We start from the raw sequence: 27619 nt of genomic DNA on the forward strand, positions 1-27619 counted from the left end.
CCTGGCCCTGCCCACGTGACGGCGCCCCCCCCCCCCCCGAGCCAAACGGCCTCTGCGCGCACCTCGTGCACCAATAATCGCGCGCGGCGGCGGGCGCGAGCGACCGTCAGACGTGACGCGCGTGCATGATCGCGGTGAGTGGGGGCCCGCTGAATGAAGAGGCGAGCAGGGCGTGTAGGTGCCAGTTGGGTGAACGTGGGCCGGAGTCATCTGAGGTCAGTGGCCGACCTGGGGTGGAGGGGGAGACGGGTGGAGGCGGAGACTCGTATGCATCTGTGCATCGGGTGCAACTCCGCGGGCAGGGTCTGTCAGAGCTTGTCAGCAGCAGGGACCATGGCGGGGGAGAGGGGTGGATCCGACAGCAGATTGACCCCATTCATTCAGTCCTAAATAAGGCTTTGTCACTGCGAAGCGGAGCCCGTCCTTGGGGCATTGGCTTTGAGACCCGTCCCTGGGGCATTGGCTTTGAGACCCGTCCCTGGGGCATTGGCTTTGAGACCCGTCCCTGGGGCATTGGCTTTGAGACCCGTCCCTGGGGCATTGGCTTTGGCGGGCGGGCGGGCGGGCGGGGGGCATTGGCTTTGGCGGGCGGGCGGGGGGCATTGGCTTTGGCGGGCGGGGGGCATTGGCTTTGGCGGGCGGGCGGGCGGGGGGCATTGGCTTTGGCGGGCGGGCGGGGGGCATTGGCTTTGGCGGGCGGGCGGGGGGCATTGGCTTTGGCGGGCGGGCGGGGGGCATTGGCTTTGGCGGGCGGGCGGGGGGCATTGGCTTTGGCGGGCGGGCGGGCGGGGGGCATTGGCTTTGGCGGGCGGGCGGGGGGCATTGGCTTTGGCGGGCGGGCGGGGGGCATTGGCTTTGGCGGGCGGGCGGGGGGCATTGGCTTTGGCGGGCGGGCGGGGGGCATTGGCTTTGGCGGGCGGGCGGGGGGCATTGGCTTTGGCGGGCGGGCGGGGGGCTTTGGCGGGCGGGCGAGACCAGCTGTTCAGGGTCTTTCTGGTTGTGAACTTCTAGATTCGCGTCGTCGGAAGTGGCGATTCTGCTCCACACGGCAGAGGTAAAGGGCGAGGCAAGGAGGGGAGGGGGAAACCCTCGTTGATGTTTGAGTATGTCCAGTCGAGTCGAAGACGTTTCAAATAAGCCACAGGTAGGTCCTAAAATAGTGACTCAACCAGTTGATCCGGTACTTGTCACTGGTGCGAAACCTTCTGTTCATTGTCATCTCTGAGGCACAAATGCATCAAGCAACGATAGAAGCGGCTTGGAGATTAGTGATAAGAGGGATCGATTAAATCGAAATTTAACATTCTGAATCAGAATTTATTGTCATGAACAAGTCATGAACTTCGATGTTTTGCCGCAGCATCTTAGTGCAAACGTTCATATTATAACCCTCTTACAACATTACTATTAAAATAACAGGAATCTGATGGCAGTGGGGAAGAAGTCCTTGTGCCAATGAGTGCTTGTCTTTAGGTTCTTGTACCTTTTTCCTATGGTAGTAGAGTGAAGAGGGCGCAACCTGGGTGGTGAGGGTCTTTGAGGATAGAACCTGTTTTTTTTTAAAGACACCACCTCATGTAGATGTTCTCGATGAAGTGAAGTCTGGTGCCTGTGATGTTGCAGGCTGAGTTAACAACTGTATGGAGTTTATTTTTCTTCTGAGAATTGGCACCTCCATCCCAGGCAGTGATGCATCCAGCCAGAATGCTCTCATGGTACTCCTGTAGTAGTTTACAAGAGTCTTGAAGATGAAGTGGACCACAGAAAAGATTTGAAGGGGTATATTTTGGCAGGAAAGAAAGGACAAGTTCAATAAGAAGATGTGGTGTTTTCAAAGTTTTTTTTCAAGAGGATTGTGAGGGTACATTTGGATTTATGTGAAATATCCATAAAAGACTAAGGGGAGGATGTCAGTGGAAGGATCTATTATGAGACCAGGGATGAAGGACTTCAGATAGACAGAAATGAGAGGCAGGAGCAGGTCATGATGCCCTTGCTCTTTTTATTTAAAAAAAAGTTAATGTTTGTCTTTCTACAGCTTGACTTTCTGAGTGTTCAAACATAAATTGCTGTATTTATTTCAAAGATTCCAAACATCTACAATTTCAATTTTTCACAAGGCCAGTGAAATCTACTATTCCAACAAGATCATACCACCCTGTGTCCCAAGGCCACTTTCCTGCATGATGACCTCCACCCCCCCCCCCCCACCCCAGCCCCACAAAAATTCAGCGAATTCAAAAATATGTTGATGATTAATGAATTCAGTGGCTGAGAACTCTAGGGTAGACATTTTTATTTAAATCAGTTATTCGCAACCCCTGACTGAAGGAAGAGGTTTGAATCGTGACCCTCCCCCCTCCCCCTCCCCACCTTGCCTGATACTGTATCACTGTTCTGCAACTAGAAACCCATCTATGTCAAATATTTCAAAAAGACCATCCACATTCTTAACTCAGGGGAGTTGAAACTCCTTCGCGGTACCCAGAGGATAATTCCCTAAACCAAAGATTTAATCCAATGAATGGAAATTTCTCATATATAACAGTGTCCTGCATAATATTTTGGACAAGTACACATTTCCCCTTTATTTATCCCTGTGCTCCACAGTTTTAAATTGTAATCAAGCAATTCACATCTAAGTCCACATTCCAGATTTTATTAAAGTTTATTTGTACACATTTTGGTTTGACCATGTAGAAAATACAGCATTTTTTTTTTTACATAGTCCCCTCATTTCAGGGCACCATAATGTTTAGGGCATTTGGCTTCCAAGTGTTTATGAATACTCTGGTATGTTTAATTGCTTCATTGATGCAGGTATAAGAGAATGAGTCTTGCTTCTAAACTTTTGATCAGCTTTGGAGTCTGTAGTTGTTATTTTTCATCATGAAGACCAGAGATGTACACATGAAAATCAAAGAAGCCATTATGAGGCTGAAAAACAAGAATAAAACAGTAAGAGATATTGCCCAAACCTTAGGATGACCAAAATCAACAGTTTGGAACATCATTAAGAAGAAAGAGCGTATTGGTGAGCTCAATAATTGCAAAGATCAAAGAAAAACTCCACTGCTGATGACAGAAAATCTTTCAGCAAAATGAAAAAATATCACCAAACTTATGTCTGACAGATCAGAAACATGCTTCAGGAGGTGGGTGTGGGTATGTCAGTGACTGCTGTCCTCCGAAGACTTCATGAATAGAAATATAGAGGCTGGAAGATGCAAAACCAGAGGTTAGCTACAGAAAGGAGGTCACAGTTTGTCAAGAAGTATTTAAAAGAACCTGCAGAATTCTGGAAAAGGTTTTGTGGACAGATGAGTCCAAGATTAATCTGTATCAGAGTGATGGCAGAAGCAAAGTGTAGAGACATAAAGGAACTGCCCAATCTCCAAAGCATACCACCTTTGCCATGTTTGCATCTTGCAGTGTAGCCTCTGTATTTCTGTTCATGAAGTCTTCAGTGGATGATCGTCATTGACATATCCACACCTGCCTCTTGAAGAATGTTTCTGATCTGTTGGACATGTATTTGGAGATTTTTCTTAATTATGGTGAGAATTCTGTCATCAACAGTGGAAGTCTTTCTTGGAATACCAGTCCCTTTGCTATTACGGAGTTTACCAGTACATTCTTTCTTCTTAATGATGTTCCAAACTGTTGATTTCGATAATCCTAAAATTTGGGCGATGTCTCTTCATATTTTATTCTTGCTTTTTTTTTCAGCCTCTAATGGCTTTGACTTTAATTGACTCTGGTTCTCATTAAAAAAAATGGCAACTACAGACTCCAAAGGTGATCAAAAGCTTAGAAGCAAGCAAAATTCTCATATCCCTGCAGCAATGAAGCAATTAAGCATACTGGAGTACTCGTAAACACATGTGAAGCCAAATGTCCCAAACATTATGGTGCGCTGAAATGAGGGGACTATGTCTAAATAGTGCTGTAATTTCTCCATGGTTAAACCAAAATGTATATAAATAACCTTGAATAAAATCTGGAATGTGCTCTTCAATTACATGTGAATTGTTTGATTACAAATTTAAAACCATGGAGCACTGGGGCAAATAAAGGAAAAAAATGTCTTTGACCCAAACATTATGGAGGGCACTGTATCTTCTATATTCTCGGTTACTTGGAATAGAGAACGTTGCTTGTGTGATAAGTTGGTAACAGTGTTTAAAGTATGGTTTTTTTTTAAACATGACCCATACTTGTTGTTCACTTGCGCTTATGCAGTGGATTGTTTTGTGCAGAAAAAAATTTTCTGGGGATAGTCAGTATAGCCCCTTTCACACTTGCATCCTATTAAATCAGCTGTTCAGTGTCCTGGGATAGGAATGGGGTTTGGCCTTTCATACTAGACCACTCCTAGTGAACCCTTTCACGCTTGCAAGGGTTTATCCCTGGCATTCGGTCTGCTCTACCTTTAATCAAAAGTTCCTACATGACGCGGCACGCAAAAGAGAGAAGTGATTGCCTGTTTCACACTTGCCTGATCTCAATGCTGGTGTCTGCAGATGCCGGGGATTTTACTAGGGTTTGAGGCCTTCAATCCCTGGTGTGAGATGATGTCATCTGTCACTGGCGTTGAGCAGATTTTGCTTTCACACTTTCCACTTTAAAGCCCGAATGGCGTTTGATTCCTGGGATCACTGGCAAATGTGGAAAGGGGCTTATGTTTCAGTCCTGCTTTTGGTGCTCTCTGCCTCTAAGAATAAAGGGCATTCATTCAGTCTGAGGTTGAATCCCAAAAATTCATTTTGATATTTATTCAACACAGCATGTACTGATTGCAGACTAGTCACGGAAGCTGGGTTTTGAACAGCATCTGAGTCTGCAGTGGAAGAATCAGTGATTAGTGATGTGTTGTAAAGAAAATGACATGAGTCTTTTTCTGTCACTGAACTCTTCAGTATGTAATGTTAGAGCTTCAAACACCCTCTGAGTAATGAGAATGTGAATCCAATGGGATCAGTCCAAATCTCAGATTACTGTCACAAGTACTTATTTTGGCAAGTTGTTAATGGTAACTTTCTGTTGGTTGTTAACCAATTGTCTACATTGTAATTTCAGGGCAGCAGGCACATACCTTTACCAGTTTCTAGCCTTTATTGTGGAGTATTGTTGCATTGAATGTGCATTTCGAATTACAGTTTTGGGTTGCATTTTCTATCGTACATTTATGTGGTAAGGAAAGACATTTTCTGCATCCTTCTCAGCAGACTGAGAAGAGGTCGACCAAGCAGGAGCGAGTCAGAGAGTGTCGAAGCAGTTGTTGAAGCGAGGATTATACTCGCATTGTTTGCTGATCCTGCCAATTTTGCAGTTGTATATGTAAAACTTGGAGAGATCAAATTCGAGAGTGTGCGTGTCTACACAATTTTTGGAAGAGGAAGAAGATTAAATGGATTGCAGAAAAGAAGAAACTCGCATGGAGATGAGGATATATTGAACTGAATGGAGGAAGGGTCTCGGAGGGAGCAGGGAGAATACCGTTGGTGTGAGCAAAGGTGCGCACCTCATGGCATGTGCACCCCTGCCCCTCACCTGGAACTACTGCACCTCTGACTACTGTTAGGTCTGCTTTGTTCATGAATGAGTGAGTCAAACACCAGACTGAGTCGAAATCAAGGTTCTTTGTTCTTTATTGCCGGATTGTAACACTTGCAACTAACAGTGTTAGTTGGAGAAGGCGCATTCTGCCGTTATCAGCAAGTGGTGTTTTTTTTATACCTCAGGATACGTACTTAGTAAATGATCATACCATGACATTGTCCAATGAATAAACTGTTGCTATCCTTCTCTGTTAGTCTGCTGCACATCATTCTTGTTAGTGCAAAGCTTATCTTGAGTGGACAAGGTCACATCTGCATTCTGTTACTCCTTAGTACTGGGTGACTCCTTCTCCAGTCCCATCTCATGATGTTTTTACCTTACACTACTGATCCTCAAAGTAGGCAGTTGTTTTAAATATATCTTGAGTTTGCAGTTGATAGACAATAATCAGTCAGATTTTAGAATTTTCCTTGCTGAATTTTTGTCTAGTCCGTTGTGAGCTAAGAAACCAGGAATGCGCCAGGTAAAAAACACAAAATGCTTGAGAAGTTCAGCAGATCAAACAGTGTCCTTTATGTAGCAACGGCAAAGATACATAACTGACTTATCTGACAACAGTTTTGTATCTTTGCCGTTGCTACATAAAGGACACTGTTTGACCTGCTGGGATTCTCCAGAATTTTTTTGTTTTTAACTTCAATTCCAGTGTCCACAGAATTCTGTGATTTACTTAGGAATACACAAGCTGCAGCTTAACCAAGTCCCAAGATAACCCAATAAATGCATGGGAAGAAACCTCCAAACTTCAAACATCAGGATAGATTGTGAATGTCCTTACATTACCAAACAAGTTTTGTTCCTGTGCACCATTGCTTTATGTAATTTCTTGGATGGAATCAGTAATTCCATTTCATTAAGGAGCTGGATTTTTCTGTTTGCAGGTAACTCGTGATGCTAACTGAAGAACAAAAAAAGATATGAGGCGTGTGTCCAAATCTGATGAGGGTTCCAGTGATGGTTCAAGGGGTTCGACGCCTCCCCCTGATTCTGATCATCTCAAGGATAAGATGCGCCACCGTATTGAATCTGGGGACATCTGGTTCTCCCTGGAATTTTTCCCTCCACGAACAGCTGCTGGTGCTGTTAATCTGATTTCCAGGTGAGGCTCAAGTACAATAAAGCCCAAGAAATGATTGGCTCATTGAGTGCTGGATTTATTTATGGAACATGGGCAATGCAGACAATCCCTTTTTCTTCACTACATGTCCAAAATGTGGAATATCATTGTCCCTCAGAATACAAGAATAGCTCTGTGAAAATGAGAATACAGGTGAATGAGGAAGTGAAGAAACTATTCTGCATGATGTGGTATTGGGCACAAGGGTTAGTATATGTGGATATCACTGTTGGTGTGGAAGAGCTTTATTAAATGCCAATTTGTGTGCCTTCTGTGACCTTGTGTTGTGGGAGCTGGAAGAAATAGACAGGCAGACTATTATTTACTTGGGGAGAAAATTCAAAATTCCGAAGTGCAAAGGGACTTGGGAGTCCTCGTGCAGGATATTCTAAAGGTTAATCTCCAGTTTGAGTCAGAGGTGAAAAAGGGGAATGCAATGTTGGCATTCATTTCGAAGAATAGCGTACAAGAACAGGGATGTAATGTTGAGACTCTCAACGACACTGGTGAGACCTCACTGAGATTACTGTGTATAGTTTTGGGTGCCTTGTATGAGAAAAGATATGCTGGAGTTGGAGAGAGTTCAGAGAAGATTTACTGGAATTATATCAGGAAAGAAAGGGTTAGCATATGAGGAACATTTGTCAGCTCTTGGACTGTACTCATTGGAATACATAAGGATGAGGGGGACCTTGTGGAGGTATTTTGAATGCTGGAAGGCTTCAACAGAGAAGATGTGACAAGGATGTTTCCCATGGTAGGAGAGTCTAGGACAAAAGGGCACAATTTCAGGATAAAATGGCATCGTTAAAATAGATGCAGAAAAAATTCTTTAGTCAGAGGGCCATGAGTCTATGGAATTGGATGCAGTTGGATGTATTTAAGGCAGAGATTGACAGTTATTTAATTAGTCAGGTCATCAATGGTTATGGGAAGAAATCTGGAGAGAAGGACTGAGTGGGGGATGGATCTGCTCATGATTCGAATGGCAGAGCAAACTTGGTTGGCCCACTTCTATTCCTAGATCTTGTGATTTATTAGCTCCAAAATGGATAGGATTTCATCATCTTCAAAATGAAGGTAATACAAAGGATTTGGGGAAGAATTTTGTTCTAAAGGAACATTTTTAAGGTTTATGGGGCTGACAGTGTCTTCCTAAGCATTTGAATTCAGTGCCTAATTCAATGCAAGGTAGCCCAATGGTTTTTTCCAAAATGTATTTATTGAGCATCGAAAACAACTTTGTTCACATTATATAATGGACATTGTGCTCCTTGTTTTTTTAAACAGAAAAACTAACACACATATACACAAATGTTTATATTGACCCTCAGATGCCTGCCTGGACCCCCTCCCCAATCCCTGATCACCTTGGCACCTTTGCTGACACTCAATTACCAATTGTATTGCTACAACCATCCCACTGGTTTTGTGTATTTATAATCATACTCACATATTGAATGGCTTGACAAGTCTTTTCAAAGACTAGTTAAAAATGAGCAACATTGCTTAGGCGTAATTTTATACAGACAAGGTTAGATAGGAAGACTCCTTGCCAACTGCTCAAGTCAATAGAGTTGTTGTATTTTGATGAAGAGCTGGTAGTTACCTTAAAGTGGGAAAATGAAGAGAATGGGGGTAAAAAACTGTTTCCTTTTTCTCAAAATAGATATCAGGAACTGTAATGGCATGGCACGTTGAATTATATCTGTAAAGTGTATCTGCTCAGTGGATTCTTAAACTGCAATAAAGTCGATTGTAAAATAAAACACAGAGTTCAAACAAAGTGAATGAGGTTTAGTTCTCAAGATTTTCACAGATCAACTTTGGAAATTCCTAGAAAACATTGTTGCAACTTGAATTATTCACAAAAACACAATCTGTAGATTATCTGCAATCTCTAATCTGGATTTGTTTGGAAATAAAATGAATTATTTTTCTAACTGCTTTCTCATTGTAGTATTTTGCAAAAGCGGAGAATTAATTATATCCCCCTGAAGTGATGGTTTCTTGCTGTTGACTTTAAGCTGTTCTGGAATAGGGGGCTGCAATGGGATTGTTGCTAGAGAAAGTAGCAGGAGGAAGTTGCTGCTGGGAGCACGAAGGGGCTGCGTCCGTGGCTGTGTCAACTGGTTTTCTGCTGCAGCTGGTATGAGCTTGTCACATCATTAATTGGAGGTCACAGCTGTGATGCATCATTCTGCAAGCCATCAATGCAAGGGGACCTTCTTGTCCTTGCTGAATGCTTTGCAACCTGTTCTTTCAAGGGGTCTAAAATGATAGCATTTTCTAATTTTCCCTTTTTCTAGTCAAAGTCTGGCCCCAGGTACTAATTTGTTTTACAGCTCTTTTCTAAACAAGACACAAATCCATTATCCTCCATCAAAATGGAACCCCAAGACACATATTGGTAGAAACATTGGAACCAGAGGTTTACTTTGATGTGATAGATTAGGGCCAGTGACTGTTTAATTGCTGTCCCATTTCAACCTATCTCTGGTGCAGATCAATTTATCTGGCACCGACTAATAACACTGGTCAACAATTTTTTTCCTGGTGAGGTAAAGATTTGCTGTATCACGTAGGAAATTGGAGAAGCTTTAAATTAACTTTTTGAATTTCACATGTTTAATTGCATGTTGATGCTGAGTCAAGCTCTCAGGTACCACAAATGTGAGGAGCCCAGGGTTTGTCTTGGTCACCAATTTTACAACTGTAGTAGCGCTCATAGGCTTTCTTCGTCATTCCAGTCATACTGCGTCTTTGAGCCTTAAGTGTATATTCATTACAAATGTAACAGAATGTATTGCAGCTGTTGTGACATGGACGAGATTTCTGCTGTCATGAATTTTCCTGAAACCAATAAATGCTATTGTTAAGTATACTCACCATGCTATTGCGTGAAGAACGTGCATCAACACTTGTCCATTCTATTATCAATGTAGTACACAGCATCTGTATATGTAAGCTGCTTTATAGCCTATCTGTATTGATCCCAAGTAAGCCTGCCCAGGCCGAAGAAAACCTTTGCATAGCACCTGCACTGAGTGCATGCCCAGGCATGACCAGACTGACCAAAACAGCTGGCTTGGTGGGCAATGTCACAACAAATCACAAAAATAGATTATATCTCAAATGAAATTGTGATCAGCAGGTTTAAAATCCATAAAATATACCCGAAAAGTGTTCAGGAAATGAAATATTCGTTGTCCAGTGTAATTAAACGCTGAGCCATTGAATGAACTATACATGGGCTCAAGCCTGAATCGTTGGTTATGTATCTTTATCTTTGCTATATAAAGAACTCTGTTTGACCAGCACTGTCAATCGGTGCATCTGCGGACGTTCATGTTTTACTCCATCTTCTGATAGATGTGGTGTTATGACATGTTGACCACAACCTATGCTTGATTAGGTTTGACTGTATGGCTGTTGGTGGACCACTCTTCATTGATATCACCTGGCATCCTGCTGGGGACCCAGGTGGTGACAAAGAGACTTCTTCCATGACTATTGCTAGCACAGCAGTAAATTACTGTGGCCTGGAGACATTGCTGCACCTAACCTGCTGTAACCAAACCAAGGATCAGATCACACAGAACCTGCAGAAAGCTCGTAGCCTTGGGTTGAAGAACATACTTGCACTTCGTGGTGGTAAGATACTAAGCAGTGTTCTGTTTTTAACCCCTTCCTTCTCCTCCTGTCGTCCACATTGCAGTCAAGAATTGTCTGGTCTCTCATCTCTAATTTAGACATACAGTATTTTGGCCCACATGCTGCCCAATTTACACCCAATTAACCTCCACCCCCAGCATGTTTTGAACAGTGGAAGGAAACCAAAGCCTCCAGAAAAAACCCCACGCAGACACCGGGAGAACATACAAACTCCTTACAGATAGCGCAGGATTCAAACCCCAGTCCCGATCACTGGTGCCATAAAGCGTTGCACTAACCACTATGCCAATCGTGTCTCCCAAATTCAGTGTGTATGGGTGAATCTTGGCTGCCTTTTGTGCCTACATTAATTATCATGTATATGGATTCAGCAAAGGTGAAGAGCAAAGGGAACTTTGACTCATGAGCAAAGATCAACAGGTTATTGAAAAATCCCTTTCCAGGTATTATCTTTTTCATAGATCAAATTCTTTCTTCTGCAAGGTATACAACAGAATAAACCTAAAGTTATTTTTGTTTGTTTTGCTGGGCAAATTACATTGAGGAGAGTGAAGGGCAGGCATAGACTTGATGTATGTGTAAACAGCATCACAATGGAATGTTTGTTGCAGAGATGAAGGAGAATCTATTAACTAATTAGCCATGCATTAAATAAAAGGAATATGATGCTCTGGTTTTTTTTCCTTATTAGACAAATATGTTGGAAATGGGGAGGTAAGAATGAGAGCTCCAAGTGTGGAATTTGTGGCATGTAGGAGCCAGTAACAGATACTGTTGTTTGGCCTGCATTAGATCCCCTGGGAGATGAGTGGAAGAATGAAGAAGGAGGATTCAATTATGCAAGTGACTTGGTCAAGCACATTCGCTGCGAGTTTAATGATTACTTTGACATCTGTGTTGCTGGTAAGCTTGGATCCCAAACCTAATTTCTGTGGATCTTGACCTCACACTTTATTGAAGCAAGATGCTGATTTAAATGTCATTTCCTTACAGGTTACCCAACTGGCCACCCGGAGTGTGGCAGTTACGAGGAGGATCTCTGCCACCTGAAAGCAAAGGTTGATGCTGGTTCAGACTTCATCATCACCCAATTATTCTTCAAACCAGAGACGTTCCTGAAATTTTATAAGGATTGTCGTGCAATTGGAATTACTTGCCCAATTCTGCCAGGAATATTTCCCATTCAGGTACATACCAGAGAATTCCTGGGGCAAGCCTGATTCCAGGTGTTCCTCCTAAACTCTGGTGATCCAGGTCAATTTATTGTCAACTGGTGGCCACAAGTACATCCCAATGAAGCAGTGTTATCCAGTCCTCAGTGCAAAACATGCAGACACACTACTAGGCATAACTGTACAGATAAACAGTACATATGCAAGACAAATATTCATGTATACAAATAAATAAATGTTGTTTCATGAATGTGAGAGTCTCGGTTGGTCAGTGTGAGCAGTTCCTTTGGTTGTTCAGCATTCTCACTGGCCGTAGGAAGAGGCTGTTCCTCAGCCTGGTGGTGCTGGCTCTGATCCTCCTGTATCTTTTCCCTGACAGGAACAGCTGAAATTTGCTGTGTGCGGGATGGAAGAGGTCCTCAATTATTTTGCGTACCCTCTTCAGACAGTGATCCCAGTTGATCACTTCGATGGTCTGAGGGAGTGAGAGGGAGACCCCAGTGATCCTCTCTGACACTCTTATGGACCTGTGGATTGACCTCCAATCCATTTCTCTGTAGCAATCATATCACAGCATAATGTAGCCAGCCAGGACACTCTCAATAGAGCTCCTGGAGAAGATTGACATCATGGTGGCTAGTTGCCTTGCCCACTTCAGTCTTTTTAGACAATAGGAGCTGGAGTAGGCCCTTCGGCCCGTCAAGCCCGCACCGCCATTTTACAGATCATGGCTGATCACTACCATCAGTACCCCTTTCCAGCCTTATCCCCATAACCCTTAACTCCTTTGCCCATTAGAGTCTTATCTAACTCTCTTTTGAACATAATCAGCGAATCTGCCTCTACCACCCTCTGTGGCAGAGCATTCCACAGATTCACACTTCTCTGGGTAAAAAAATGTTTTCTCATCTCCGTCCTAAAGGGCCTACCCTGTATTCTTAAACTATGCCCTCTAGTCCTCGTCTCCCCCATCATTGGGAACAAGTAATCCGACTTCACCCTGTCTATCCCCCTGATAATTTTGTATACCTCAATCATGTCCCCCCTCATCCTTCTAAACTCCATCGGATACAAGTCCAGTTTTTCTAGCCTTTCAGCATATGTCAACCCCGCCATCCCTGGAACTAACCTTGTAAATCTGCGCTGCACACCCTCTATAGCTAGTATGTCCTTCCTCAAAATTGGAGACCAGAACTGGACGCAATACTCCAGGTGGGGTCTCACCAGGGCCCTGTACAACTGCAGAAGGGCTTCTCTGTTCCTATACTCCAATCCCCTCTTTATGAAAGCCAACATGCTATTAGCCTTCTTCACAGCTTTCTGAACCTGCATGCTAGTCTTCAGTGACCGGTGAACAAGTACTCCCAGATCCATTTGCTCCTCCCCACTCCCTAGCTTGTCTCCATTTAAATAATACTCAGCTTTCCTATTATTGCCCCCAAAATGGATAACCTCACATTTGCTTACATTGAACGTCATCTTCCATTCAGCAGCCCACTCCCCCAACCTGTCCAAATCCCTCTGCATTTTCCTGACATCCTCCTCACACCCCACACCGCCACCCAGTTTCGTGTCATCTGCAAATTTGCTCAAATTATTAATAATCCCCTCATCCAAATCATTTACATAAATTACAAACAACTGAGGACCCAATACCGATCCCTGCGGCATTCCACTCGTCACATCCTGCCATCCTGAAAAAGACCCGCTTACCCCAACCCTTTGTTTCCTATTTCTTAACCAATTTCCTATCCATGTCAGCACCTTACCTCCAATACCATGCTCCCTGATCTTGCCCACTAGTCTCCCGTGCGGTACCTTATCAAAGGCCTTCTGGAAGTCCAAATACACCACATCCACAGGCTCTCCAAAGTCCACCCTCTTTGTCACATCCTCGAAAAATTCCAGAAGGTTAGTCAAGCATGACTTACCCTTAAGGAATCCATGCTGACTAGCCCTTATACTATTATTTCTGCCTAAGTGTTCTGCTATTACTCCTTTTATGATAGACTCCAATATCTTCCCCACCACCGACGTCAGGCTGACCGGTCTATAATTTCCCGTTTTCTCCCTCCTTCCCTTCTTAAAAATCGGCACCACATCAGCCACTCTCCAATCCTCAGGGACCTTCCCCGAATCTATGGAACTTTGGAAAATGTCGACCAGTGCTTCCACAATTTCCAAGGCAACTTCTTTAAGCACCCTGGGATGCAGCCCATCAGGCCCTGGGGATTTATCAGCCCTCAGTCCCAACAATTTACTCATAACCTCCTGTTTCTGGATCCGGATATCCATTAGATCCCGTACTTCCCCAGGAAAGTTCCCCAAGTCTCTGGACAACGCATGACCATTACCCCCTAACTGACCATAACCTATATCCTCCTTGGTGAAGACGGTTGCAAAGTATTTGTTAAATTCCTCAGCCATCTCCTTGTTTCCGGTAATAATTTCACCCTTTTCCATTCTTAATGGACCAATTTTGGACCGAACCAATTTCTTCCTCTTCACATATTTAAAAAAGCTTTTGCTATCCTCCATTATATTATTTGCTAATTTCCTCTCGTACTTAATTTTCCCCTCTCTTATGACTTTCTTAGTTACCCTCTGATGCTCTTTGAAGGTTTCCCAATCCTCTAACTTCCCACTCCGCTTCGCTATCCTATACTTACTCCCTTTGGATTTGATATTACACTTGATTTCATTAGTTAGCCACGGCTGCCATTTGCATTTCCTAGAGCCTTTCCTCCACTTTGGAATAAATTTGTCCTGAAACCTGTGAAAAATGTCCAAAAATACCTGCCATTTTTCCCCAGTTGTCCTCCCAGCTAGTGTATCTTTCCATTTTATTTTGGCTAGCTCCTCCCTCATAACTGCATAATCCCCTTTATTTAACTGCAGTACAGATGGTTCCGACTTCCTTTCTTTTTCCCTTTCTAATTGCAGCTCAAAAGCAACCATACCATGCTCACTATTCCCTAATGGCTCCCCTACATCGAGGTCACTTATTAACTCTGCGTCACTGCACAGCACCAAGTCCAGAATCGACTTCCCCCTGGTAGGTTCCTCCACTAGCTGCTCCAAGAAAGTATCTCGTAGACATTCAATAAACTCAGTCTCTTGTGCTCCTGCCCCCATCTGATTATCCCAGTCCACCTTCATGTTAAAGTCCCCCATAACTACTGCATTGCTACCACTTTGACATGCCACTCTTAATTCCTGATTTATACTTCTACTGATATCTAAGCTACTTTTCGGAGGCCTGTAAATGACCCCCATTATGGTCCTCATGCCTTTACAATTTCTTAATTCTATCCAAACAGACTCTACCCCACCTGTTTCAATGTCTTTCCTTTCAAACGCCTGAATTTCATTTCTTACCAACAGAGCTACCCCACCTCCTCTTCCTAACTTTCTGTCTTTTCTATAGGACGTGTACCCTGGAACATTTATTTCCCAATCCTGCCCTTCCCGCAGGCATGTCTCCGTTACTCCGACAATATCATAACCTATATTCACTCTCCTATCTGCTTCCCTATCAGTCCTGTTCCCTTCCCCCTGCCAAATTAGTTTAAATCAAATCTGACAGCATTTTTAAACCTAACTGCCAGTATATTGGCCCCCATTGCATTCCGAATTGCAATTAGGAAGTGCAGTCGCTGGTGCACCTTCCTGACAAGTGTGATGTGTGTCCATGATAGATCACTAGTTAAGTGAACGCTAAGGAACATGGTGCTCAAACTCTCCCCACTACAGAATTGTTAGTAAGTCGTGGAAGACGGTTAATTGTGGTCCTTCTGAAGTCCACAATCAACTTCATGTTATCCCTGTTGAGACTTGGGTTGTTACTTTCACCCCATATCATGAGATTTTCCATCTCCTCTCTGAAGTGTAATTCATCATTGTTCCTGATGAAGCCAATGACATTGTCTCATCTGAAAACTTGACATTTTGGAGCTGGATCTGGCAATCCAGTCGTGTGAACAGGAACACACAGCCTTGGGGTGCACCATTGCTCGGCGTTACGGTGCTCAGTGTTCTGCTTCTGACCCTGACAGACTGTGCTCTTTCCATTTGGAAGTCCAGAATCTAGTTACAGAGAGGGGTGCTGAGTCCCAGTGATGAATACTTCCCCACCACCCTCTGGGGAATTGATCATATTGAACACCAAACTGAAGACGATGAACTGCAGCCTGGCTTTAAGGCATTATTCCCCAGTGGGACAGAATGGAGTGAAGGGACAAGGTTATAGATCTGCCTTGAGTTCTCAGTTATGCATGAGTAATAGCTTCGCCTAGTTTTCTGCAGCAGGGGAACACCTCATTGCTTGTGCTAATGCAATTCAGCTATTAACCTCCTTCTTCTTCCTCCTTCTCCCTCCTTGTAACAGAGTCATCACTCGTTGCGACAGCTGGTCAAACTCTCCAAGCTGCAGGTGCCACAGGAAATCAAAGACATAATTGACCCAATCAAGGATAATGATGATGCCATTAGAAATTATGGAATTGACTTGGCCATTGACATATGCAAGGTTCTACTGAAATCGGGGTTAGTGCCAGGTCTGCACTTCTACACCCTGAACCGAGAGGTGGCAACCATTGAGATTCTGAAACGACTTGGACTGTGGACTGATGACCCTAGGTGGGCTTGAACTTGGGTTTTCAGGAAATGGTCATGATTAAGTTGCACCATTTACAAAGTATTGTTTAAATGTAAATGTACCAGCCTTCCCTGGTTGAACTCGCATTACTGATAAAGAACACTGATATTTATCATCTCAGAAAAGAGATTATTGCTTGAACATGACAGTACTGTAATTGCTCTAAGAATTAACCACTTGGCTAACTTCCTAGCTTTGGAGCATTATTTTAAAAGCTGCCATGGTGTGAGTTGTATGTGTAAACATTTTAAACTCTACCTCTTTGCTTTCCAAGACGAGCCTTGCCGTGGACCATCAGTGCCAATCCAAAGCGAAAGGTTGAGGATGTTCGACCAATATTTTGGGCTTCAAGGCAAAAGAGTTACATCTACAGAACCCTGAACTGGGATGAATTCCCAAATGGAAGATGGTATATCATAAATCATTACTACTGCTTAAACTGTGAACTTACTGTGCTCGTGTTATAAGAATAAAGCATATTGTAAATATGGTAAATTTATAATTTACACTTGATACCCACCTTGGATTCTGTTAATGGTGCATGTGAAAATTTTACATTGATATATGTGAACTGATGCAGAAAAGCAAGAACACTATTTTCAATTCAGTCCTTCCAGGTTTGGAATGTGTCAGGATTGACCATTATGAACTGATGGTTAAAAATCTTTAATTGCATTTAAATGTGTTTACTTTTGAGAGTACAAGTATGGACCAAAGTGTGTATCTCTCTGATTGATGTCAGCTGAATAGCCCCAAAATGTAAGAGAATATATTTTTCTGAGCATGTTGTACCAAAGATTATGTACTGATTAAATCAATTCTATCGACAGCTTTGTCCAAATTAAGTTGCTGACTGTTTATGGAATGGTTTTTATTATATTTAACATTTCAGGGGGAACTCGTCATCTCCTGCATTTGGTGAGTTGAATGATTACTACCTTTTCTATCTGAAGAATAAATATTCCAGGGAGGACTTGCTGAAAATGTGGGGAGAAGAGTTGGTAGATGAAAAAAGCATCTTTGACGTCTTCACAGCATATATTTCTGGGCGGCTCAACAACAATGGGATAAAGGTAATAATAGAACTGTAGTGACCAAATATAAAACCAAAAGATTAATAAAATAATTCCTATGGCAACAGTTAAATTACAAATCCTATTGCAGTTTCTGGAAACATACCATTTTGAAATAAAATAATTTGATTGTCATTCCTAACTTGCACCATCAAATATTTACTTGTACTGTACCAGAGTAAGTTGTGAACAAGGGAAAATAAGACTTGATATCTTGTTTGGGTTATGTTTGAAAAATGTATTAATCCAAATTCATGGGAGAATGATCCTGATGCTTCGTATCCTTAAATTCAGTTAATTAAATGAATCTGAAATTGAAAAAGCTTGTATTTATAAATGTAATCATGCATCAAAGTGAGTTTTGTTTAAAAACCCATCGGGCATACTAACTACATTTTTTTATTTTTCACACCATAAACCACACTGACCAAGATACATACATTTTCCTTTTCAAATATGTACAGTGTCATTTTCTACCCCCCCCCCTCCTCCCATCCCACCCTCCCAACCTCCCCCCCCCCCCACCATTCATTTAAAGTACAAAATCTAAGACACATTAAACCAGTCAAACAATGTTGTCATTCAATAAAAATAAACAAGAAATTCCACTGAGTCAATTCTTTTCATTTCCTTCTCCTTTCGTTAATTTAGGTGGTAGATGTCCCCGGTAGGTTTTCTCTATTGTGTTTCATGTATGGCTCCCATATTTGTTCAAATATTTCAATATTATTTCTTAAATTATATGTTATTTTTTCTAATGGAATACATTTATTCATTTCTACATACCATTGTTGTATTCTCAAATTATCTTCCAATTTCCAGGTTGACATAATACATTTTTTTGCTACGGCTAGAGCTATCTTAACAAATCTTTTTTGTGCACCATCCAAGTCAAGTCCAAATTCTTTATTTTTTAATGTTACTTAGGAGGAAGATCTCTGGGTTTTTTAGTATATTGTTTTCTGTAATTTTATTTAATATCTGGTTTAGATCTTCCCAAAATTTTTATACTTTCTCACATGTCCAGATTGCATGAATTGTTGTTCCCATTTCTTTTTTACAACGAAAACATCTGTCAGATACTGTTGGGTCCCATTTATTTAACTTTTGAGGTGTAATGTATAGCCTGTGTATCCAGTTATATTGTATCATACGTAACCTCGTATTTATTGTATTTCTCATCGTTCCAGAGCATAACTTCTCCCATGTTTCCTTCTTTATCTATATATTTAAATCTTGTTCCCATTTTTGTTTAGTTTTACCATTTGTTTCCTGATTCTCCTTTTCTTGCAGTTTAATATACATATTTGTTATAAATCTTTTGATTGTCATTGTATCTGTAATCACATATTCAAAGTTACTTCCCTCTGGTAACCTCAGACTACTTCCTAATTTGTCCTTCAAGTAGGATCTCAATTGGTAATATGCCAACACTGTATCTTGAGTTATATTATATTTATCCTTCATTTGTTCAAAGGATAATAATCTATTTCCTGAAAAACAATTTTCTATTCTTTTGATCCCTTTTTTCTCCCATTCTCTAAAGGAAAGGTTATCTATTGTAAAAGGGAGTAACTGATTTTGCATCATTATTAGTTTTGGTAATTGGTAATTTGTTTTATTCCTTTCTACATGAATCTTCTACCAAATATTAAGCAGATGATGTAATACTGGAGAACTCCTACGTTGTACCAATTTTTCATCCCAATTATATAAAATGTGTTCGGGTATCTTTTCCCCTATTTTATCTAGTTCTAATCTAGTCCAATCTGGCTTTTCCCTTGTTTGATAAAAATCTGATAGGTATCTTAATTGTGCGGCTCTATAATAATTTTTAAAGTTTGGCAATTGTAAGCCTCCTTGTTTATACCATTCTGTTAATTTATCTAGTGCTATCCTCGGTTTCCCCCCTTTCCATAAAAATTTCCTTATTATTTTCTTTAACTCCTTGAAGAATTTCTCCGTCAAGTGTATTGGCAATGCCTGAAATAGGTATAGTATCCTTGGGAAAATGTTCATTTTAATACAGTTTATTGTTCCTATTAGTGTTAGTGGTAAATCTTTCCAATGCTCTAAATCACCCTGTAATTTTTTCATTAGTGGATAATAATTGAGTTTATATAGATGGCCGAGATTTTTATTTATTTGTATACCTAGGTATCTTATTGCTTGCATTTGCCATCTGAATGGAGATTCCTTCTTAAATTTTGAGAAATCCACATTATTCATTGGCATTGCTTCACTTTTATTTACGTTAATCTTGTAACCCGACACTTCTCCATATCCCTTCAATTTCTTATATAATTATTTTATTGATAGTTCTGGTTCTGTTAAGTATACTATAACATTGTCCGCAAATAGACTGATTTTATATTCCTTATCTTTTATTTTTATCCCTTTTATATTATTTTCTGTTCTTATCAATTCTGCTAGTGGTTCTATAGCTAACGCAAACAATAAGGGTGATAGTGGGCATCCCTGCCGCGTTGATCTGCTTAAATTAAATTGCTTTGATATATGTCCATTTACTGTCACTTTCGCCAATGGCCCCTTATATAATGCTTTAATCCAATTAATATACTTCTCTGGTAAACTGAATTTTTGCAATACTTTGAATAAATAATTCCATTCTACTCTGTCAAAGGCCTTCTCTGCATCTAAAGCAACTGCTACTGTTGGCGCTTTACTCCCTTCTACTGCATGAATTAAGTTAATAAATTTACAAATATTGTCTGTTGTCCGTCTTTTTTTAATAAATCCAGTTTGGTCTAGATTTACCATTTTAGGTACAAATTCTGCTAATCTGTTTGCTAATAGTTTAGCTATTATCTTATAATCTGTGTTAAGTAATGATATTGGTCTATATGACGCTGGTGCGAGTGGATCTTTCCCTTGCTTTGGTATTACTGTAATTATTGCTGTTTTACATGAATCTGGTAAGCTTTGTGTTTTGTCAATCTGGTTGATTACTTCCAGGAGGGGAGGAATTAATAAATCTTTAAATGTTTTATAGAATTCTATTTGGAATCCATCCACTCTTGGTGTTTTATTATTTGGTAGTTTTTTTTATTATCCCTTTTATTTCTACTATTTCAAATGGTTCTGTTAATTTATTTTGTTCCTCTATTTGTAATTTTGGTAGTTCAATTTTAGTTAAAAATTCATCTATTTTGCCTTCTTTCCCTTCGTTTTCAGTTTGGTATAATTGTTCATAGAATTCTCTAAAGTTTTCATTGATCTCTGTTGGATTATATGTGATTTGTTTGTCTTTTTTTCTTGATGCCAATACCATTTTCTTAGCTTGTTCTGTCTTAAGCTGCCATGCTAGAATTTTGTGTTTTTTCACCTAGTTCATAATATTTCTGTTTTGTCTTCATTATGTTCTTCTCCACCTTATATGTTTGTAGTGTTTCATATTTTATTTTTTTATCTGCCAATTCTCTTCTTTTAGTTGTATCTTCCTTCATTGCTAATTCTTTTTCTATATTTACTATTTCCCTTTCCAACTGCTCTGTTTCCTGATTGTAGTCCATCTTCATCTTGGTTACATAACTTATTATTTGCCCTCTAATGAACGCTTTCATTGCATCCCATAGTATAAACTTATCTTTCACTGATTCTGTATTTATTTCAAAGTACATTTTAATTTGTCTTTCAATTAATTCTCTAAAATCCTGCCTTTTAAGTAGCATGGAGTTTAATCTCCATCTATACATTCTTGGAGGGATGTCCTCTAACTCTATTGTCAATATCAAGGGTGAATGGTCCTATAATATTCTAGCTTTATATTCTGTTTTTCTTACTCTATCTTGCATACGAGCTGATAACAGAAATAGGTCTATTCTTGAGTATGTTTTATGTCTACCCGAATAATATGAATATTCCTTTTCCTTTGGGTGTTGTTTCCTCCATATATCCAAAAGTTGCATTTCTTGCATCGATTTAATTATAAATTTGGTTACTTTGTTATTTCTGTTAATTTTTTTCCCAGTTTTGTCCATGTTTGAATCCAAATTAAGGTTGAAATCCCCTCCTATTAATATGTTCCCTTGCGTATCTGCTATCTTCAAAAAAATATCTTGCATAAACTTTTGATTTTCTTCGTTAGGTGAATATACATTGAGTAGATTCCAAAACTCTGAATATATCTGACATTTTATCATTACATATCTCCCTGCTGGATCTATTATTTCCTCTTCTATTTTAATTGGTATATTTTTACTGATTAATATAGCTACTCCTCTAGCTTTTGAATTATACGACGCTGCTGTTACATGTCCTACCCAATCTCTCTTTAATTTCTTGTGCTCCAATTCAGTTAAATGTGTTTCTTGCACAAATGCTATATCAATTTTTTCTTTTTTCAGTAAATTTAGCAGTTTCTTCCTTTTGATTTGGTTATGCATTCCGTTAATATTTAAAGTCATATAGATCAACGTAGCCATTTCATACTTTGTTTATCTTCCCTTTCCGTTTCTCCATCATCACCTTTCCTTCTTATCCATTTCTGCTTTCTTGTTTTGAACACTTTATAAGACAAAATTTCTAAAACATCAAACATTTTCCTACTTTAAACTTCTTTAACCCCCATTCTCCCCTCCCCCTCCTGAGTTGCCCTTTATCCCTTGCCGGGCAACCACATCTCCCCTCTCCATTTGGATTTGCGAATTCACTCGCAAGCGTCAACTGATTTTGCAGTGACCGTAACTCCTCCCCACCCAGCCCCCCCTGGAAAAGATTTCAATTTTCATATATAACAAAGGTCACTCTTTTAATTCCCTCCTTATTCCCTCTATTCCCTTTCATTCCCTTATTAATTCTTATCTATACTCTTTATATTTTCCTCTAAATATGGATACACTCATGTATACACATATATATATATATACACACATACATATAGTTCGTGGTCATTTTTACTCTCATTACATGTCTTCATCTCTCTGCTTGTTTTGTAGTTGTTCTGCAAATTTTCGTGCTTCCTCTGGATCCGAGAATAGTCTGTTTTGTTGCCCTGGAATAACTATTTTAAGTACCGCTGGGTGCTTTAACATAAATTTATATCCTTTTTTCCATCAGATCATTTTTGCTGTATTGAACTCCTTCCTCTTCTTCAGGAGTTCAAAACTTATGTCTGGATAGAAAAAAATTTTTTGACCTTTGTATTCCAGTGGCTTTTTGTCTTCTCTTATTTTCTTCATTGCTTTCTCCAATATATTTTCTCTTGTTGTATATCTTAAAAATTTTACTAAAATGGATCTTGGTTTTTGCTGCGGTTGTGGTTTTGGGGCTAATGTTCTATGTGCCCTCTCTATTTCCATTTCTTCCTGTAATTCTGGTCTTCCTAGGACCCTGGGGATTCAATCTTTTATAAATTCTCTCATATTCTTGCCTTCTTCATCTTCCTTAAGGCCCACTATCTTTATATTATTTCTTCTATTATAGTTTTCCATTATATCTATCTTCTGAGCTAACAGCTCACGTGCCTCTTTAACTTTTTTATTAGATTCTTCTAATTTCTCTTTTAAGTCCTCTACTTCCATTTCTACGATTATTTCTCATTCTTCCACATTATCCACTCTTTTTCCTATCTCTGATATGACCATTTCTATTTTATTCATTTTTTCTTTTGCACTCTTAATCCTTCTTTTTATCTCATTAAATTCTTGTAATTGCCATTCTTTCACTGATTCCATATATTCTTTAAAAAAGATATATCCATTGTCTTGCCTTTCTCTTCTTCCATTTCTTTCTGTTCTTCTTCTTCTTCCTCTGGGTTGACCATCTGTTGTTTCCTTGTTTTCTTTTTACCCTCTTCTTTCTTGTTGTCGTTATTGTCTGTGTTCTGCACCTGTTGCTGTGTTGCAGGTGTCTCTCTCAGCTGTGGAGATCGACTCCACAGCTGTTCCCCACTCCCGTCAGTGTGTTGTTTTTCATGCGCATCGCACTTTTACTCGGCTCTGTGAGCCATTTTTGTAGTCCCGAGCCCGGGACTTCCACTGACCTGAGGAAGCGGGCTTCTCTCTCCGCGGCGGGCCTCCTCGGACAGGTAAGGCCTTCACCTTCTTCTTCTGACGTTCTTTCATCTTCTCTTCTTCCCGTTGTTTTCTACTTTTCTCTCTTCGCTGCCATTTTCTTCTCACCTTTATTTTTACTTTGTTTTAATTTTTACTCTTGTACCTTTGTGTTTTGTGCATTTTTTTTTCAACTTTTCCGGAGAGGGCTGGAATTCCCTGATCGGCCACTACTCCATCACGTGACTCCTCATACTAACTACTTTTCAGGAAAAGAAGTCTTTATTCGTTTTATCCTACGTGTCTCCATACAATAGTGGTAGTTTTCCGTTAAACTCCTGTGAAGTTTTTCAGTTCAAGAACAATTGGAGCAGAGCTGTTTGATACTGGTTTTGTCAGTAGCACCTTTTAACCCTGTGAATTAATATACAGAATGCAAACACATTAGAATTGTTGAAGTTCTGGACTTCCAATGCAAGTCATTATTTGTATAACTCCAAGGCCTCGTGTGAGAATAAGTAAATATTTCAGATAGTTGCAGCCTTCGAGTATAACACATTTTGGAAATTTAAAGTTGCACTGTTTGTCAGTCTCGTATCTCTCAGGGAAAGATTCAAGTGTCACTGACAACATTGAATATCTTCAGCATTTTAATTCCTCAGTGTCCTGAATGGTCTTGCCCAGTCTTCAATTCAAAACAAAATCTAATGGAATCATCGTGTAGAAATCTGAGAAATTCTGGTTAAGACATTCTTTACACAAGTAGTTCAGGAAATTTGACTTGTCGACACAACAAATTTGTGGATTGTTGGACCCAGACGCAATTTTTTATTTTTGCCACTGATTGTCTTTTGATAAAGAAAGAGAGAGCAGAAGCCTTCTGCCCCGGTGACTTGCTCACACTTTGTTACTCTCTCATTACCTTAAGCATCCCAATAACGTTCAGAATTCACATGCCACTTATCCAACTGAAGCAAGTCTGACAATCTTCTAGCTTGGAGTTTGTGGCTCAAGGACTTGAATGCAAATAAAAATTTTTACTTCTGATTTGTACATTCTTAGGTGACTTGTTTGCCCTGGAATGATGATGCCTTAGCACCAGAAACATCCCTAATGAAAGAACAACTGGTGAAGGTGAACCAAATGGGAATTCTCACAATAAACTCTCAGCCCAACATTAATGCTAAATCTTCAACTGATCCCATTGTGGGCTGGGGGCCCGAGGGAGGCTACGTATTTCAGAAGGTAAGATAACAATAGCACCAAGAATACAGAGATTCTTTTTGGGATTTAGAAACCCAAGCACATGACGAAAGACTATGAGCAAAGGTTTTTTTTGTCCTTCGCCTGAATCTTGCTTTTCCTATTTTAGGCCTATCTAGAGTTTTTCACCTCCTCTGAAAATATACCCATTTTACTCGAAGTTCTGAAGAAATACAAAATACGGGTGAACTACCAGATAGTAAATGTGAAGGTAAGGGGTTATTTGTCGTGGATTGGATCACAAGTCCTAGATTGAAGGCAGTAACTAAATTTCACTGTAATGAAAGGACTAGAAGTCAAGGTGAAAAGTTCCTTGCGGCCTGTCATTCATTTGTTCCGTTGTCTCACATTAATTTGAAAGGTATTATGTCACCCTCAAGTTGCTTATCTTCCAATTGGATCGTGACTGTGGGAATGCATTGATGGTGGCCCTCATTACATAGGATGCCATAGGAGCTCTATGGTTAGTGAGGGATTACTTAAGGTGCTATGTGAGTGGGGGGTGGGGGGGAAGGTCAAGAACCACTGGTAAAGGGACTCTCATGGAGACTGACAACCAGCCTGAAGTGGATCTGATGTTGAAGGAACAACAAATTAGATCACCAATTCATGTCATGGGACACTGGTGTGTTGAATCTCATTGTTATTGTATCCAACCTAACATGGCTAGTTAGGCTGTTTTCTATGCAATTCATCAATTAACCTTCGACTTCTTGTAACCTTTTTTTCAGGGTGAAAATATAAATAATGCTTTTGACCTGCAGCCAATTGCAGTTACATGGGGTATCTTTCCAGGACGAGAGATTATTCAGCCTACAGTGGTTGATCCTATCAGCTTCATGTATTGGAAGGTAATATCTAGTAAATCATTTCAAGCCCCTTGAAATCTTAAATGACCCTGGATTGCTTTGTAAAGAGGAGGCAATGTATAAATTCCACATCCTTTTTCTGCAATTTGCCTCACCGCCTCAGTTATTTGTCAGTATGTGTGATAGTTATCCTAGAGAAACTGAATAATGTTATGTTGAGTGGTTAACCAAATAGAAATATGCTTCTTTCCACTAGAATAGCCATCAATAACTTTCATTATATCCTGGTCCACTTTAGTTGGTATAAGAAGGTGAAATACCTTGGCCTGTGTTTGTGGGTTAAAAAAGAAAGAAGCAGTTGGCAGACTTGGTAACACTGTGATTTGTTCCCAGGATGAAGCCTTTGCCTTATGGATTGAGCAGTGGGGAAAATTGTATGTAACTGGCTCTCGCTCTCAACAGATAATTCAAGATATTCATGATCACTATTACCTCGTCAATCTCGTGGATAATGACTTTCCACTTGAGAATTGTCTCTGGCAGGTTATTGATGACCTCTTTAAGTTAAAGGCATCCGAGAAGACTCATCCTTCAACTTGTGACTTGCCAGTTGAACCATGAAATCTCACTGTCAAATGGGCCTCGAGTTCTGATGACGGCTGGTCTTTCCATTGGGAGGAAAGCCTCATCTCCGTCTTCTGGGTGCAAACCAGGAAGTTCTTCAACTGAACAGAATGGATTTCTCACAGAGTTTTGTGCTGTGTTTGCAGTGATTCTTGTTGCTTTGCACAGTGAACTTGCAGTATTTTAACAGCAGCAGAACAAGATTAAATATAGTCTTGGTTCTGCTGAAGCCCGTTATTGGGAGATTATCTCTTTTTATTGTCTCCATATCTCTATTGTTCTATGGGGGAAAAGCTCAAAAACTTCATTGAACAAATATCCATTTCTCAATGATGAGTGACATGGCAAGACTTTGGAAATCTCATCAGCTTGACTGTTTTTGCTGAATATCCAGGTTTGTATCATTCAGTTACTCAAGGCAGACTATTTTTGGGGCTAGTTTACCTCCCTTTCCCATTTTCACACATGCTTATCACATGTACTCCGTCGTAATGAAGATGCTAACCAAAAATTTCATTCTAAGAGAAAGGGGTATGCAATAAAATCTTTACAGGTCAGCAGTGGAGGCAGGTGTCCCAGGTAATAGTGATATGACCAACATGACCTGCCCCCCTCCCCCAGCCCACCTCATTCATTGATGACTGTGGCAAACCTGTTGTCTCATTCTAAACACATTTGTAAAGTTCAGTGATGAGAGGGCAGAGATGTGAAGTTTGAGAAGGAAGAACTTTTAAAAGTGTAACTGCCCAAAACAATGTGGATGGCCTCCAAGAAGCTGTCCACCACCAACTGTTCACTTCTTCCAGTTTTCATATCTTTTTGATACTTGCTGGGAGATGGTTAAAAATATACTTCCTGCAATGTGTAATGAACATGTCTTGATTTGATATTGCATATTAAAATATCTCTTAATCTTGGTTAAATCTTAGTGTTTCTTTGTCCATCTTAAATCAGCTGATAGTGTTGCAACCATTGTATTGTTGGCACAGTATTTTTGGCCCACCCCCTGAACTTTGACTCCTCCTGGAAATCCCTATAAAGGCTGTTATGCCAAAACCCCTCCCTCAGTACCTGCCTTGGTGCCAGACCAGCAATGTGTGAGTTGTGTTGATATCTTAAGGATATTAAAGCCTATTGATCATGACTCCCTGACTAATGTGGTTGATTGATAGCACTACAATTTAATCACCTTAAATTTTTGGGCTATGTACAAGGCAATATGGGTGGATAAACTGGACACCAACCCTAAAGATTTGGAGGCCTCAGTCAAATTCAATCAATAATTGCACTGCCTCAACTCTTTCATGAGACGCAATGACACGCAGGTGAGGAAGACAAATGAGATCTACACTTTGCTCAGGACAGCCACTGAGTCTTCCAGATAATAAGAGATTGCACAATTTACTCAGCCACAATGGAGCTCCTGTTGAAACAGTATCGGGCCCTGACAAGTGTCATCTATGGGCATTTGTAGACAAACCCAGGGTGAGTCAGTCGATGAGTACATGCAGGTACTGTGGGAGCTGGGACGAGCCTGCCACTGCAGAGAAGTCTCTGCTGCTGCCCATCTAAGAAGGCCTGATATGCAATGCA

The 27619-nt window shown here is 40.5% G+C and overlaps 1 protein-coding gene across 2 annotated transcripts; it reads left to right on the top strand.

Moving 5' to 3' along the window:
- The first annotated feature begins 44 nt into the window (after positions 1-44).
- mthfr (methylenetetrahydrofolate reductase (NAD(P)H)) lies at positions 45-27147 on the top strand. Of its 2 annotated transcripts, none has more exons than XM_069918715.1 (13): positions 45-215; positions 1012-1144; positions 6504-6721; positions 10155-10393; positions 11207-11317; positions 11408-11601; positions 15974-16224; positions 16518-16652; positions 17136-17316; positions 24393-24575; positions 24703-24804; positions 25325-25444; positions 25796-27147. In XM_069918715.1, exons 3-13 carry the CDS (start codon positions 6540-6542, stop codon positions 26021-26023), a joined length of 1926 nt encoding a protein of 641 aa, XP_069774816.1. In that variant the 5' UTR covers positions 45-215; positions 1012-1144; positions 6504-6539; the 3' UTR covers positions 26024-27147. The 2 variants fall into 2 exon arrangements, with proteins under 2 accessions (XP_069774816.1, XP_069774817.1); XM_069918716.1 differs by having other exon boundaries at positions 46-134.
- The last annotated feature ends 472 nt before the right edge of the window (positions 27148-27619 follow it).

This window comes from Narcine bancroftii, chromosome 2 (assembly GCF_036971445.1).
Source record: "Narcine bancroftii isolate sNarBan1 chromosome 2, sNarBan1.hap1, whole genome shotgun sequence".
Lineage (NCBI taxonomy): Eukaryota > Metazoa > Chordata > Chondrichthyes > Torpediniformes > Narcinidae > Narcine > Narcine bancroftii.

Coding starts and splice junctions, on each gene's coding strand:
- mthfr (XM_069918715.1), top strand. CDS start 6,540: ATGAGGCGTGTGTCCAAATCTGATGAGGGTTCCAGTGATGGTTCAAGG. Junction 16,653..17,135: donor GAATTCCCAAATGGAAGATG/GTATATCATAAA, acceptor TTAACATTTCAG/GGGGAACTCGTCATCTCCTG. Junction 17,317..24,392: donor TCAACAACAATGGGATAAAG/GTAATAATAGAA, acceptor GTACATTCTTAG/GTGACTTGTTTGCCCTGGAA.